At 59.7% G+C, this 12,578-nt stretch overlaps 1 protein-coding gene across 1 annotated transcript in view; it reads right to left on the reverse strand.

Annotated features, from left to right (window-relative positions):
- Positions 1 to 12,292, reverse strand: part of KCNH2 (potassium voltage-gated channel subfamily H member 2) — a 33,561-nt gene extending 21,269 nt beyond the window's left edge. The window contains exons 1-2 of the mRNA XM_065884341.1: positions 11,826 to 12,292; positions 8,845 to 9,075 (exon numbers count right to left, since the gene is read on the reverse strand). Coding sequence (XP_065740413.1) covers positions 8,845 to 9,075; positions 11,826 to 11,901 — 307 coding nt within the window. The 5' untranslated portion in view covers positions 11,902 to 12,292. The remainder of the gene's footprint in view (positions 1 to 8,844; positions 9,076 to 11,825) is intronic.
- Positions 12,293 to 12,578: the final 286 nt, after the last annotated feature.

Raw genomic sequence — 12,578 nt, forward strand, 5'->3', positions numbered from 1 at the left:
AGATGATAGGATCATCTCCCTAGAGAACCAATAAAATCAACAGATAAACAATTAGAACTAGCTAATGAGAGACTTCATCCAGTGAGGCTGCCAGATACAAGATCAGCCCCCCTCTCCACCAGCAGAAGGCTATTAGAGTAGGTAGTCAAAAATAAGATCTCTTTCAGGCTTCCCTGGTGGCGCAGTGGTTGAGAGTCCGCCTGCCGATGCAGGGGATGCGGGTTCGTGCCCCGGTCCGGGAAGATCCCACATGCCGCGGAGCGGCTGGGCCCGTGAGCCACGGCCGCTGAGCCTGCGCGTCTGGAGCCTGTGCTCCGCAACGGGAGAGGCCACAGCAGTGAGAGGCCCGCGTACCGCAAAAAAATAAAATAAAATAAAATAAATAAATAAGATCTCTTTCATAATAGCAACAAACACTATGAAGTGGGGACTTCCCTGGTGGTCCAGTGGTTAAGACTCCATACTCCCAATGCAGGGGGCACCGGTTCAGTCCCTGGTCGGGAAACTAAGATCCCACATGCCGCATGGCATGGCCAAAAAAAACTATGAAGTGTCTAGGAAGTGACCAAGAATGCACAAGGTCTCTATGGGGGAGAAAAAAAGAAAACCTTAAACTAATAAAGGATGCAGAAACCATCTGATAAATGGAGAGACGCTACAGACTCCCAGATGGGACAAATATTAGAAAGATGTCACTTCTCCCCAAATTAACCCATAAAACCAATCTAGTTCCAGTCAAGATTCTAGTGGGGTTTTCCTTCCCAGGAACTTGATAAACCTTCTCTAGAGTTTGCAAAGGAGAAGAGAGGTCCACAAATACGTATGTCAACCTTTCAAAAGAAGAGCAGAGAGGGAAGATTTGCCTTTCCAGATACTAAGACATACTAACTGCCGTATATTTTCAATATGGCTTTGATGCAGGAACAGACAAATAAATAGTTGGAACAGAACAGAGAGCTCAAAGACAGACGCGTGGATATATGGCAAATTAACCAGTGGTAAAGGTAGCCCCACAAGTCAACGGAGAAGAATAGGCTGTTTACTAGATGTGTTGGGAAAATTGGTTCAGTACACAGAAAAAAACACACCTTGATCCCTGTTTGACACCACAGACAAAGGTAGGGTCAGGATGGATTAAAGACCCAACTGAGAAAGGTAAAACAATTAAGGTAACAGAAGAAAATGTAGACCTTCGCAACCTCAGGACAGTGAAGGATTTCTTAAACAAAACTTCAAAAGCATGAAGAAAGCTAAAAATCCATGAATCTGTTTGTATCAAAATTAAGAATTTTTGTTGGACAAATTTGACAGACGACCGAATGGGAGCAGATATTTACAAAATCTTGATTCAACGGGGATTAATATCCAGCATACACGATGGCTGTTTAACTGTACGCGTGTGTGTTTCTAGAATCAATAAGCAACTCTTGCAGATCAACAAGAACGAAAGACAGCAGCTTCACGGAAAAGTGCGCAAAGGATATGAGCAGGGAAGTCACGGGAAAGAAACCTGAACGGCTGCCTCCAAGATGTTCGGACTCGCATGAAATCAAAGAAATGCAGATTAAAGCGGAAAGATATCACTTCCACCTATTAAGCTTGCAAAAATTAGAAAGGTGGATAACGCCACGTGTGGCAGGATTGCAGGGGAATCCCATGCTCTGCTTAGGAGGGTGGCAACAGATGCAGCCCTGCTCATGAACAGCCGGACAGCGCTTAGTTGAATTAAGTGTCCACATACCCTGTGATCCAGCAGTTCCACTCCTGGGGAGAAATCCCAAAGACATCCTCACATGAGTCCAAAAGGGGCCATGCATGAGGATGTTCACTGCAGCATCATCTATAGAGACAACCTGGAGGGCCCTCCCCAGGAGAGTGGACAGGTAAAACGAGGGGGGAGCACACCAGAGAACATGGAGCTATAGGCTCAAGATCAAGGAACAAGCTGGCTGGACTTAAAGGCGGATTCCTGTGCAACAAAAGTGAACACCAGAATACAATATGTAGCACATATCATTTCCATAAATTAAACCCATATGCAGTCAGACAAAACACACGTTTTGCAAGAACATATGCAAGCAACACATTCACAGAAAGTACATTTGAATGGCTGCCTAAGGGGAGGGTAACGGGACTGGGGAGTGAGAAAAAAGGAAAAGGAGAAAAACCAGTGAAAGAGAAAGAAGAAACCCGTAACACAAACACCCCTGGTTTCTATGATTTGTGGAAGAAGCAGGAGCTGGCCCAGCAGAAGCCCATGGAGAGAGGCAGAGACGCAGGCCGGGGTGGAGCAGGGCACAGGGTGGCGGCCGTAGGGAACAGGGATGCTGAGACCCTTGGTCAGCTCACTTCCTTGGTTGACTAGAACCTGCGGCCACATGGGTGACGCCCCGCCTAATGGCAAGTAGAATGCCAAGAGCCTCAGCACCCGACACTGCTTTGCACCTATCCTCTTATCTGCCGAACCCCCGTACCAGCAGTACGCGGGAGGACAGGTGTTTTGATCCCACTTAGCGAATGAGGAACTGCAGCTCTGGGAACCCAAGCTAAAAGCCAAATTTCCTGGGGCTCTGAGCCCATCATGACCCCAAAGGGCCCTCTGGGGCAAGACAGCCTGTGCAGTGGTGTTCCGTGTTGGGCAGGACTCGAGTGGAAAGAGGAAAACTGGACTGGAGTTCCCACTCAGGTACCTGCCAGCTGGCTAAGACCCCTTAGCCTTTCTAAGTGAGTTTGGCACCTGTAAAATGATGGTGAGGAGGCCCCATCTAAGGACCACCTGCCACAAAGCATGCGTCCCAGCTTGCAAACTATAAGCGCAGTCACAGGGACTTCCCTGGTGACACAGTGGTTAAGAATCAGCCTGCCAACGCAGGGGACACGGTTCAAGCCCTGGGAAGATCCCACATGCCGCGGAGCAACTAAGCCCGTGCGTCACAACTACTGAGCCTGCGCTCTACAGCCCGTGAGCCGCAACTACTGAGCCCTCGTGCCGCAAATACCGAGCCCATGAGCTACAGTTACTGAAGCCGGAGCACCTGGAGCCCGAGCTCCGCAACAAAGAGAAGCCACCACAATGAGAAGCCCGCGCAAAGCGAAAAAGACCCAACACAGCCAAAAATAAAAAAAGGGCTTCCCTGGTGGCGCAGTGGTTGAGAGTCCGCCTGCCGATGCAGGGGACACGGGTTCGTGCCCTGGTCCGGGAGGATCCCACATGCCGCAGAGCGGCTGGGCCTGTGAGCCATGGCCGCTGAGCCTCTGCGTCCGAAGGCTGTGCTCCGCAACGGGAGAGGCCACGACAGTGAGAAGCCACAACAGTGAGAGGCCCGCATACCGCAAAAAAAAAAAAAAAAAAAGTGCAGTCACAACAGTGAGGGTGCCAATGAGTGCAGCTGCCACCACCCCCTCCTCCAGCTCTGCTCCCCCATCCAGCCCTCCTCCGTCCATCTATGAGGCGGGAAGGCTGAGAATCCCCAGATGCCTTCCCTGTACCCCACAACGTCCCCCACACGGCAGGGGTGGAAGATTTGCAGCTCTCTCAGTGGCCACCTCAGGCCACCTTCCTCTGGCCCCAACAGCCTCCCCATCCTCTAAGACCCCTCCCAGCCCTGGCATTCTATTATTCTAAGGCTTTTCACAGAGGGAGGGACCGAGGCCCAGAGATGGGAAGTGATTTGTCCAAGGTCACACAGCAAGTCTATAACTAAACCAGAAATTGCTCCCAAGGCTCTGACTCCTGGCATAGGGTTTCTGCAACACAGCACACTGCCCACCACATTCATTCAATCCTTCATTCAGCGGGAGCATGAACTGAGCTCCCACTCTGCAGCAGACACAGAGATACAACAGAGAACAAAGCGGGCCGCTGTCTGCCCTCCCAGAGCTTCCAATCTAGTGGGGGAGTCAGACACGGCAGCCTTGCCCAGAACTGTATGTGAGGGAGATGGTGGGTTAAAGAGAAGACGCTGCCCGGCCCTCAAGGTGCTTCTACTCCCGTAGACACGCGACCAAAACGGAAAGAAGTCCGTTCAAGGCCAACCACAGTGCACAGCGTGGAGATCTTTATGGGCCCCTGGACTAAGGACAGGAAGGGACTTTAGGGGGACAGCGGTTCATCCAGAGCCTCTCCCATACTCACCACCTGTCCCAGGTGTCCCTCTGTGCCCCCTCTTCTGGCCCTGACCCCATGGGCCCCTCCCCATGTCAGGGAGGAATGATTCTGTGAAACTCCTTCACACTGAGGGCGAGCTATTTCCACAGTCTTCCCTGCTTACAGGGGAGGAGTGATGAGAAGAGAATGTCTTTTTAAAGAAAAAGGTTCGTTCTCCACCCAAGCTAAAGGTTCCCAAATAGAGGCATTTCAAGCACCCTCGGGGAAGATGTTTCATCGTGAAAGGACTTTCCTGGACCCCTTGAAGTCCCACCACCCCGGAAGCCACCACTGGGCAGAAAAGAGGCTGAGCCTCACCCGGTCTCACACTCCCATGCTGGCCCTCCTGCTGCCCACGGCCCCCCTCCCCAGAGCCCGAGGCCACTGTCAAAATCTGCTCCCATCCCAGATGCGTCTGCACAAATATTTACATAGCTCCTCTCAGGGGCTACAGCAGACACCACACAGAGGAGCCGCCCGCCCGACACTCTCCAGACCCCAGAGAAGGCCAGGAGTGGCCCACACCCTCGGTCATGGCAGGCCCGCCCGGCCCCCAGGGTGGGGCTGGGACAGGAAGCCCCCATGCAGGCCAGGGCACCCTGCTCCGGCTCAGCTGCCCTCCCTGGAGCCACGGAGCGAAAGCGAGGCTGGGCTCGGACGCAGCCCCTGAGCCCTGCTCCCGGCCACCATCGTGCAGGTGTGTGCGCCTACCGGACTCCAAGCTGCCCCGGGGCCTGACCAGAAGGCCCGAGGTGGAGGGGGCCCCTCGATGGCTTCCCCACCGCCCCTAAGTAAAGTGCTACCTGTGTGTAACCTCACTCCTCCGGGGCTCACCCCGGCCTGCTCCATCTCAAGGACACAGAGCACACCCAGGTACCAGCCTCCGTTTGACCTGCCTGCCAGCCTCAAAATACCCAAGGGCTCCTTCAGCAGCCACCCTGACTGATGGGGGCCTGGGGACCTGAGGATCACAGCTTGGAGGGGACAGGGCTGGGAGGGGAGGAGTAGATGTCTGAGCTTGGGGCCACGATGGAGAAGGGGGTGGTGTGGGAGGGTCACAGTATAGAGTCAGATTTCAGCGACCAGGGAGGAGGCAGTGAAATGGCCTGGGGTGTGTGGAGAATCACTGGTGCCAGGAGTACCTGCGCAAGCACCTGGGAGGCTGAGGTCCGAGTCTGGGGACCACAGACCAGTGGGTGTGGGGTCACCTCTGGGGTTCTGGCTCCCCATGGGCTCTGGGGAACACGCTGGCCCTCTGTCCCCACCCCTCCCCCAGCCCACAGCTCAGCTGTTGCAGCGGGGGGGGGGGGGGGGGGGGGGGGGGGGGGCCTCTGACCCTGTTACCATGACAACCGGCCTGCAGCTGGAGTGGAGAAGCCAACAGACTCTTCTCTAGAGACACCCCCATCCCCACCCACGCACAGGCTCCCAGGGACACAGGGACATGGAGACCAGGCCAGGACAGGCAGAGGTACGGGGAGCCAAACAGAGACTTGGAGATGGAGCCCAGAGAGGCGGGGGCCACCGGCGCAGAGGGAGAGAGGCAGGGAGGAAGGCTCGGGGGTACTGAAGGGGGGGGAAGAAGAGAGACAGCTGCAGGGAGAGGGAGATACAGACCGCGGGGGACAGAGCCGGCAGGGAGGCTTGAAGCAGAGACCACGGGCACAGGCAGCCGCTGAGCATGGCAGGGGCGGGGCAGAGAGGTGGGAACAAAGAGCAGAGAGGACACGAGGGCCAGAGGGCAGGGGACCTCCCGAGGCCTGGAAGAGGAGGGGAGCATGTGAGGAGAAGCCATGGTGGAAGGGCCCGAAGCCTCCGCAGGGCAATGTGGGAATGCAGGTGTGCACCAGCACACTTGCTGCCGAGGCGCGGCCCGGAGCCCCAAGGGGATGCCACCACCTGCCAGCCCCAGGCTGCTGGGCCCTGATCCCCGCTGCACCTTAATCCCAGGCCTGACCTGAAGGAGCATGGACACAGGGCCAGTGAGGGCCTGGCACCTCGTGTCTCTCCCTCCAGCCCACACGCCCCAGTCTGGCCTCCCCACCTCCCAGCAGTCCCAGCAGCTAAATAATGGGGCTGTCTGGCTCCAGGCCCTGAGGCTGCACAGAGCCAGGCTAGAGGCACCGACACAGCACAGCTGTCCACGGCGGTGCCTGCCAGCAAAAGGCCCCGCCTCCTTCCCAGCCACCCACCTCCCTGGGGCTAAAGCCCAGGGACCTGCTCTGCCGTGGCCGGCCCAGGCAAAGACCCTGAGAAAGGCCTGGACAGAAACAAGTGGTGGCATTGGCCTTCCTCACATCTACACACACACACACACACACACACACACACACACACACACACCCCGCCCGGGTCAGGCACAGAAATCTGCCCAAGGGACTGAGCAGAGGGAGAGGGAGGGGAGGCTGAGGAAATCTGTCTGCACCCGAGGCCTCAAGTACCAGGACAAGTAGCGGCCCACATAACCTGAGGGCCAAGGCCAGCCTGTTGGCCACCAGGAGACACCTGATCCCCATGGAACCTAGGTGAGAGCAGAGAAGGGGGCAGGCCGAGATGGCTGGCATAGGACCTTCTGGGTCACAGCACCATTTGGAGCAGTAACCTGGGGTGGGGAAAGAGCTTGAACTTGGGTGGGAGGCCTAGGTTCTAGTCCCACACTCCCTCCACTGACTCGCTGGTAACTCGACCTCTACTTCTCAGTTTTTCCATCTGTAACTTGAGTGGGCTGGATTAAGTGACCCTCAAGGTCACCAAGATTCCATGAGAGCACCTCTGCAGAAGGGGTCCCACGGCCATCCTCTCCCAAAGGAGCCAGCCTGGGGCAGGAAGGAGGGAGGGCAGCTCCTCACACACACTACAGGGAAGACAGAATCACCCAGGCCCCTGCTGCCGAGGGGTCCGGCGGGCACACTATCCCAGAAGTAGAAACGGGCTCAAGGCAGTAACCAACTTGATCCGTATCACAGAATTTCTGGTGTTAGACCTGAACCCAGGACGTGTGTATTCACGTTCTTCTCATGACACCAATGGTTTGCGAACTTTCAAAATAAAAGTGCGCGTAAAGTTTAGAGACATACCTGCAACCATTTTGCCTCCTTTTTAACACATGACAGCAGAGCAGAGCGGACAGGGCTCTGATCGGACAGACAGGGTTCCATTCCCAGCTCTGCCCTCTCTACGGAAGTTTCTTAATTTTCCTGAACTTCAGTTTCCTCAACCACAAAATGCAGGAAAAATAGTGTCTACCTCCCAGGGTGGTTGTGAAGATTCCATGAGACGATGCAAGTGAAACATTCGGCCCAGTGTCCAGCGCATAGAAGGCGACCGCTGATATTAGCTAGTACTAGATAGCCAGGCAGATATAAAAGCACATCTGCTCTGATGAAGGTTCTGGGGGGATATCAGTGAAGAACCAGAAAGGAGGCCCTGCCTTCAGAGTCTGCATCTAATCTCCCAGCCAGAGGCCCATTTGCTGTGAGCAAACCCTCTTCCACAGGTCCCCAGTGACTGTCCCCGACTCTGATTCTGTCCAGGGATCTCACAGCTGGGCACTCCTGCAAAAGCAGGGTCATCAGGGCATGTAATCCTTTGCAGCCAACCCTGAGCATAGCATACAGGGGAGGTTCCAAGGGACAGGGCCAGAGGCATACGGGGGCTGCTGGCTCACTGCCCCCAGGAAGAGACAGAGAGCGCTGTCCACAGCAGGTAAGCTTGCTGTGGGCAGGAACCTCCTCTGTCTTGAACACTGCTCCATCTCCAAGACCTTGCTGCACCTGGCTCACAGGGGTTCGGTAAATGCTCATCAGATACACACTGGTGAGCGACAGGGTTTGGGCACCGGTGGGCAGCCCTGCGGCACCTTCCAGAGCCCCCTCCCCAGCCTTCTGATACCTGCAGGTCCCCCCAAGCCCTGCGGCACTGCCCTCCCTGAGCAAAGGCCACCCCACCAGGGCAGGGCGGTGTGGGAGCAGCCCCGCCCATGGCTCTGTTTATCCGCTCGCCGGAAGACAGCGCAGCTGGGCGGAGAGGCGGTGGCTGAGCAGAGACACCTGGCGCAGGAAGGGGTGGCGGGCGGGGCGCTCAGAAGATGGGACAAAGGGAACTGAGGTTGTGGGGAGAGGCACACACCTCCCGCCAGGTGCAGCTGAAGGGCAGAAGAGAGAGGGGGCAGGAGAGGGGCGGCAGAGAGCCAGCCAGAGTCCTGCAGCCCTTCCCCGCCTCGCCCTCAGCGACAACTCCCCAGACCAGTCAGTCACCTGGCAGAGGCGAGGGTAGCTAGAGGCCTTGTGGGCGGAGGTCGGCGCCCAGCCACCGGCCTGGACTTCCATTACCTCCATCCATGCACGCACCTGCCATCCCGGTGCTGCCGTCAAACTCCAACCCACCTAGCTCAACGTGCCCACATCTGCCCAGGGAGGAAGGAACCAGAGACTCCAGACCACAACCAAGCAGCAGCCCCTTGGGCACCCCGTAAACCACCCCACCAGAGTGCTTGGGGTAAAGAGAGCCAAAATCCAGCCCGCGCCTCCCACCTGGCGCACCCCATAGGTCCCTACTGAGGTCACGCCCCCCTGCAACAGGCCGGGGCTCCGGCCAATCGCCGGCCGCCCCCACCCCACCGACGCCCCCCCCGACCCCCACCCCCGGCCTTTCGGCCCCGCCCCGCCCCGCCCCGCCCCGCCCCAGTCCGCGCCTACCATCTTTCCGGTAGAAGGCGATCTCCACTTTGCGCTCCTCCGCGCCCAGCAGGGCCTGCGCGATCTGCGCGGCGGCACGGCGCTGCGTGCGCGGCCCGTGCAGGAAGTCGCAGGTGCACGGTCGCTGCATCACCTCGGCCCGCGAGTAGCCGCACAGCTCGCAGAAGCCGTCGTTGCAGTAGATGACAGCGCAGTTCTCCACCCGAGCGTTGGCGATGATGAACTTGCGGCCTGGGGGGCGGGGATAAGCAGGCACGTGAGCGGGACCCCTGCCCCCAGGGTTCCCAGCCCTTCCCCGCCTTCTCTTGTCCTACACAGTTGCCCGCCCGGGGACTCCCCACCCCAGGAAGCACAGCGGGCCTGGGGTCCCCAGCAGGGGACGAACGCAGCTGTGCCCCGACACAGGTGCTTTGGCCGGCCCGGCGGCGCGCCCCCTCCCCCGCCCGGCCCGCGGGCTGGCTGCGTGGCTTCCCCCAGGCGGACTGCCAGCGGCCCGCCGCCCCCTCCGCGCCCGAGGCCGAGGCCAGCCTTGGGCGGATGTCAGCAACGCGTGTCAGCAGCCGCGGCGGAGGGATAAACACTGGGCCTGGAAAGGGAGCCTGAGAAGGGCCAGAGATGGCGGCCAGCATTCCCTTTGCACCGCTCCGGCTTCTCTTCCTGACCCCCGCTCTCTAGACTGGAGGGCGCTCCCCGGGCGCTCCTTACCCCGGGGACCCCTAGGAAACCACTCCCCCAAGTATCTGTGGACCCTGCCAGGTCAGCACTTCCTGGGACTTCTGCGACCCCTCCAAGGGCAGTCAGGAGCTGGGCAGTGGGCGCGTCAAAGAGGATGAGGGAAGAAGTACCACGTGAGCACCTACGATCCTTTCTCTCATTTAATACTCTGACAATCCCATCGTTATCCTCGTTTTGTAGATGAAGAAACTGAGACTCAGAAGAAGTTCTTGCCCTCATCTTGCAGCTTGTAAAAGATAGAGCCCGCTTTCGAACCTAGGCCTGGCAGCCGGTGAGGAATAAGTGGGGCACTGGCGGAGGCCCAGGGTCATAGGGAGCAAGGAGAGGGACCTGCAGCTCCAAACCCTGGCAACACCCGGAGCCCAGCCTGGCCTGAGAGAGCGGCCCACTTGTAAACAGACCCATGAAAGCGGCTCTCCAGCGGCTCTTCCTCAGTTCGGCCCCATCAAGGGGAGGCCCCAATGGACCCACTGCAGCTAGACTTGGCTCGTTCCCTCCACACATGCCCCAAGAGCCACGCTGGTGGGTGAGCAGCAGGCGGGCGGCAGCCCCAGCTTGTGCCGGGAGAGATGCTCTGAGGATAGAGGTTTTTATAAACACAGAAGTTTCCGGCCACTTTGGCCTTTCATGCTGGGGCTTTGGGTAGCAGTCAGAACGCTGCCCTCCCTGTTCCTAGTGGGCATAGCCCTCAGGCTGCAGCCCTGGGCAATCACATGTGCAAGGCCCAGGCTGCTGCGCCAGGATCTGGCCTCGTCCTGCCTTCCCCTCCCTTCCCCTGGCCTCCAGGAAATTAGAAGTTGGGTCATCTTTAGGTCAGTTCCCCAGGCCCCCCAGAACTCTCAGGCAGCCATCAGCCCCACAAGGCAGGGCTCCCTGTCACAGGAAAAGACTCCTGACTGAGCCTGAGGCAGTCCCTCGCAGCAGCCACATACCAGCCACGCACGCACCATCTTCAGAGAGGAAAAACCACCTGGGCCCTGCTCCCAGGCCTGGAGAGGAGAGTGAGTTTCTTCGAAGGCAGGCCCCACCCCTGCCACCCCCCCACCACCCCGCCTCCTTCCCTGAGCTCCTAGAATAAGCGAGACAGAAGGGACCTGAAAGGCCCCTCTGGCCGCCCCCTCCTTCCCAGATTCGGAAGAGAGTCACTCAAGGTCACGCAGCAGTCAGTGGCAAGGTGGGGCCAGAGGCAGGCCCCCAGCTTCCAGCCTGCAGAGCCTCCCCGAGCCTGTGGGAGTGAAAGCCCCGGCCTCACTGCCCTCCACCACCACAGTCTCCTCCCCCTCAGGATCACCCTGTTCCTCTGCTTCAGACAACGCTGCCCAGCGCACTGACCCCTCCCTTCCCCCACCACGGTCACAAGCACACGTTGTCCTGTGCTCACAGGGTCATGGGCAAGGAATGTCACCCCCTCCCAGAGCCCTTGGCAGTCACACCCACCAGGGCACATGCAGCCTTGGGGACAAACACACGCATGCCAGGAGGGTGCAAATACACACGGAACATTCACCTAGCCTGGGACACTTCTGGAAGGCTCCCCTACCAGGCCAGCACTAGGGCTGCTGTAGTCCCCATAAAGGGGCTCAGGACAGGAAAAGCAACAACATAGGGTCATCGCCTGGAGCCTGTTAGGCCCCCAAAGCCCAGCTTCAGCCCTGGCTCCCTCTCACCCCAGGGCCCACAGTTCCCAGCCTTGTCAAAGATACCTCCCCACCGCCCATGCAGGGTCAAACGCATGGGTGACACACAGACACCCCACACACACCCAAGAGCGTGTTAGGCTCTGACCCTACATACTTGGCTTCCAGTCTCCAGCAACACAGTCTGGACGGGCACATGCACGGTACCCTTCGGGGCCCACAGTTTGGGCCATATATACATCCTCCCCTTCTTGCGTCCACACAGCCCCATTCACACATCCAGGCACCCAGAGTTAAGGATACCTGCACACTCCCATCCCACCTCCCTTCCCTGCACACTCAGGTTGTCACATACACACACTCCCCGATCCCGGAAACCTAAGCTGAGCTTCCTGCCGCGCTCCCCAACACCAGGCCCCTTGGCCCCAAGCCCACGGCACCCAGCACCGAGCCTTGACCCCGCGACCCCTGGCCAGCGCCTTGGGGTCACCAGCCCCCGTAGACTCACTAGCAGGACGCACACGGCCCGGGCACGCCCCCCCATTCACACTCTGGAGAGCTCGGCCCGCCCCCAGAGCCCCCTCCCCGCCGGCCCCCTCCCCCACTCACTCTGGCCCTCAAACTTGCGGATGATGGTGTCCAGGAAGGTGTTCTGCGGCGCGACGTGGCCCCTCCGCACCGGCATCCTGAGCCCATGGGCGGGCCGGGCGGACCCCCACCCACCCCGGCCCGGCCCGGCCCAACACAGGCTTCCGGTGGCCCGGCCCGGCCGTGGTCCCCGCACCCCGCGGCCAGGCAGAGCACGGGCGGGGCCCGGACTGGGGTGCGGGCGCGGGGTCTCCGCTCGGCGCCGGCTCCGGACCGTGGGCCCGGCCTGGAGCTGCCTGAGCTCGGGCCGCCCGGCCGCCCGCACACCTGTCTGCCGGCCCCAGCCGAGCCGCGGGCCCCCCTCCGCCGCGTCTCCGCGCTGCGCTCCGCCTGCCCGAGCGCCGGGCTCCCGGCTCCCGCCCGCTGCGCCGACAGCCGCTCCGGCGCCAGCGGCTGGGGCTGCGCCTGCTGCTCGGCCCGGCCGCGGAAGGGTTAACGCGGCGCGCGCCCCTCGGGCTCCGGCCCCCGCCTCCCGGCTCCCTCCCGCCCGCCGCGCGCCCGCAGCGCCGCCCTCTCCCCCCACACAACCCGCGCGCCCGCCCTTCCCATTGGCTGAGCCGAGCCGAGGGCTCCCCCCACCCCAGCCCCTCGCTCAGCCCAGGAGCCCCCGGGACTCGCGCGCCCCAAGAGGGGGAAGGGGCCCTTAGGTAGGGGAACCGTGAGGACAGGTGCGACGGCCGGCCTTGAGGCGGCCAAGGAGGAGCCTGGGGATTC

The sequence above is a fragment of the Phocoena phocoena genome, chromosome 9 (assembly GCF_963924675.1).
Source record: "Phocoena phocoena chromosome 9, mPhoPho1.1, whole genome shotgun sequence".
Taxonomy (NCBI): Eukaryota; Metazoa; Chordata; class Mammalia; order Artiodactyla; family Phocoenidae; genus Phocoena; species Phocoena phocoena.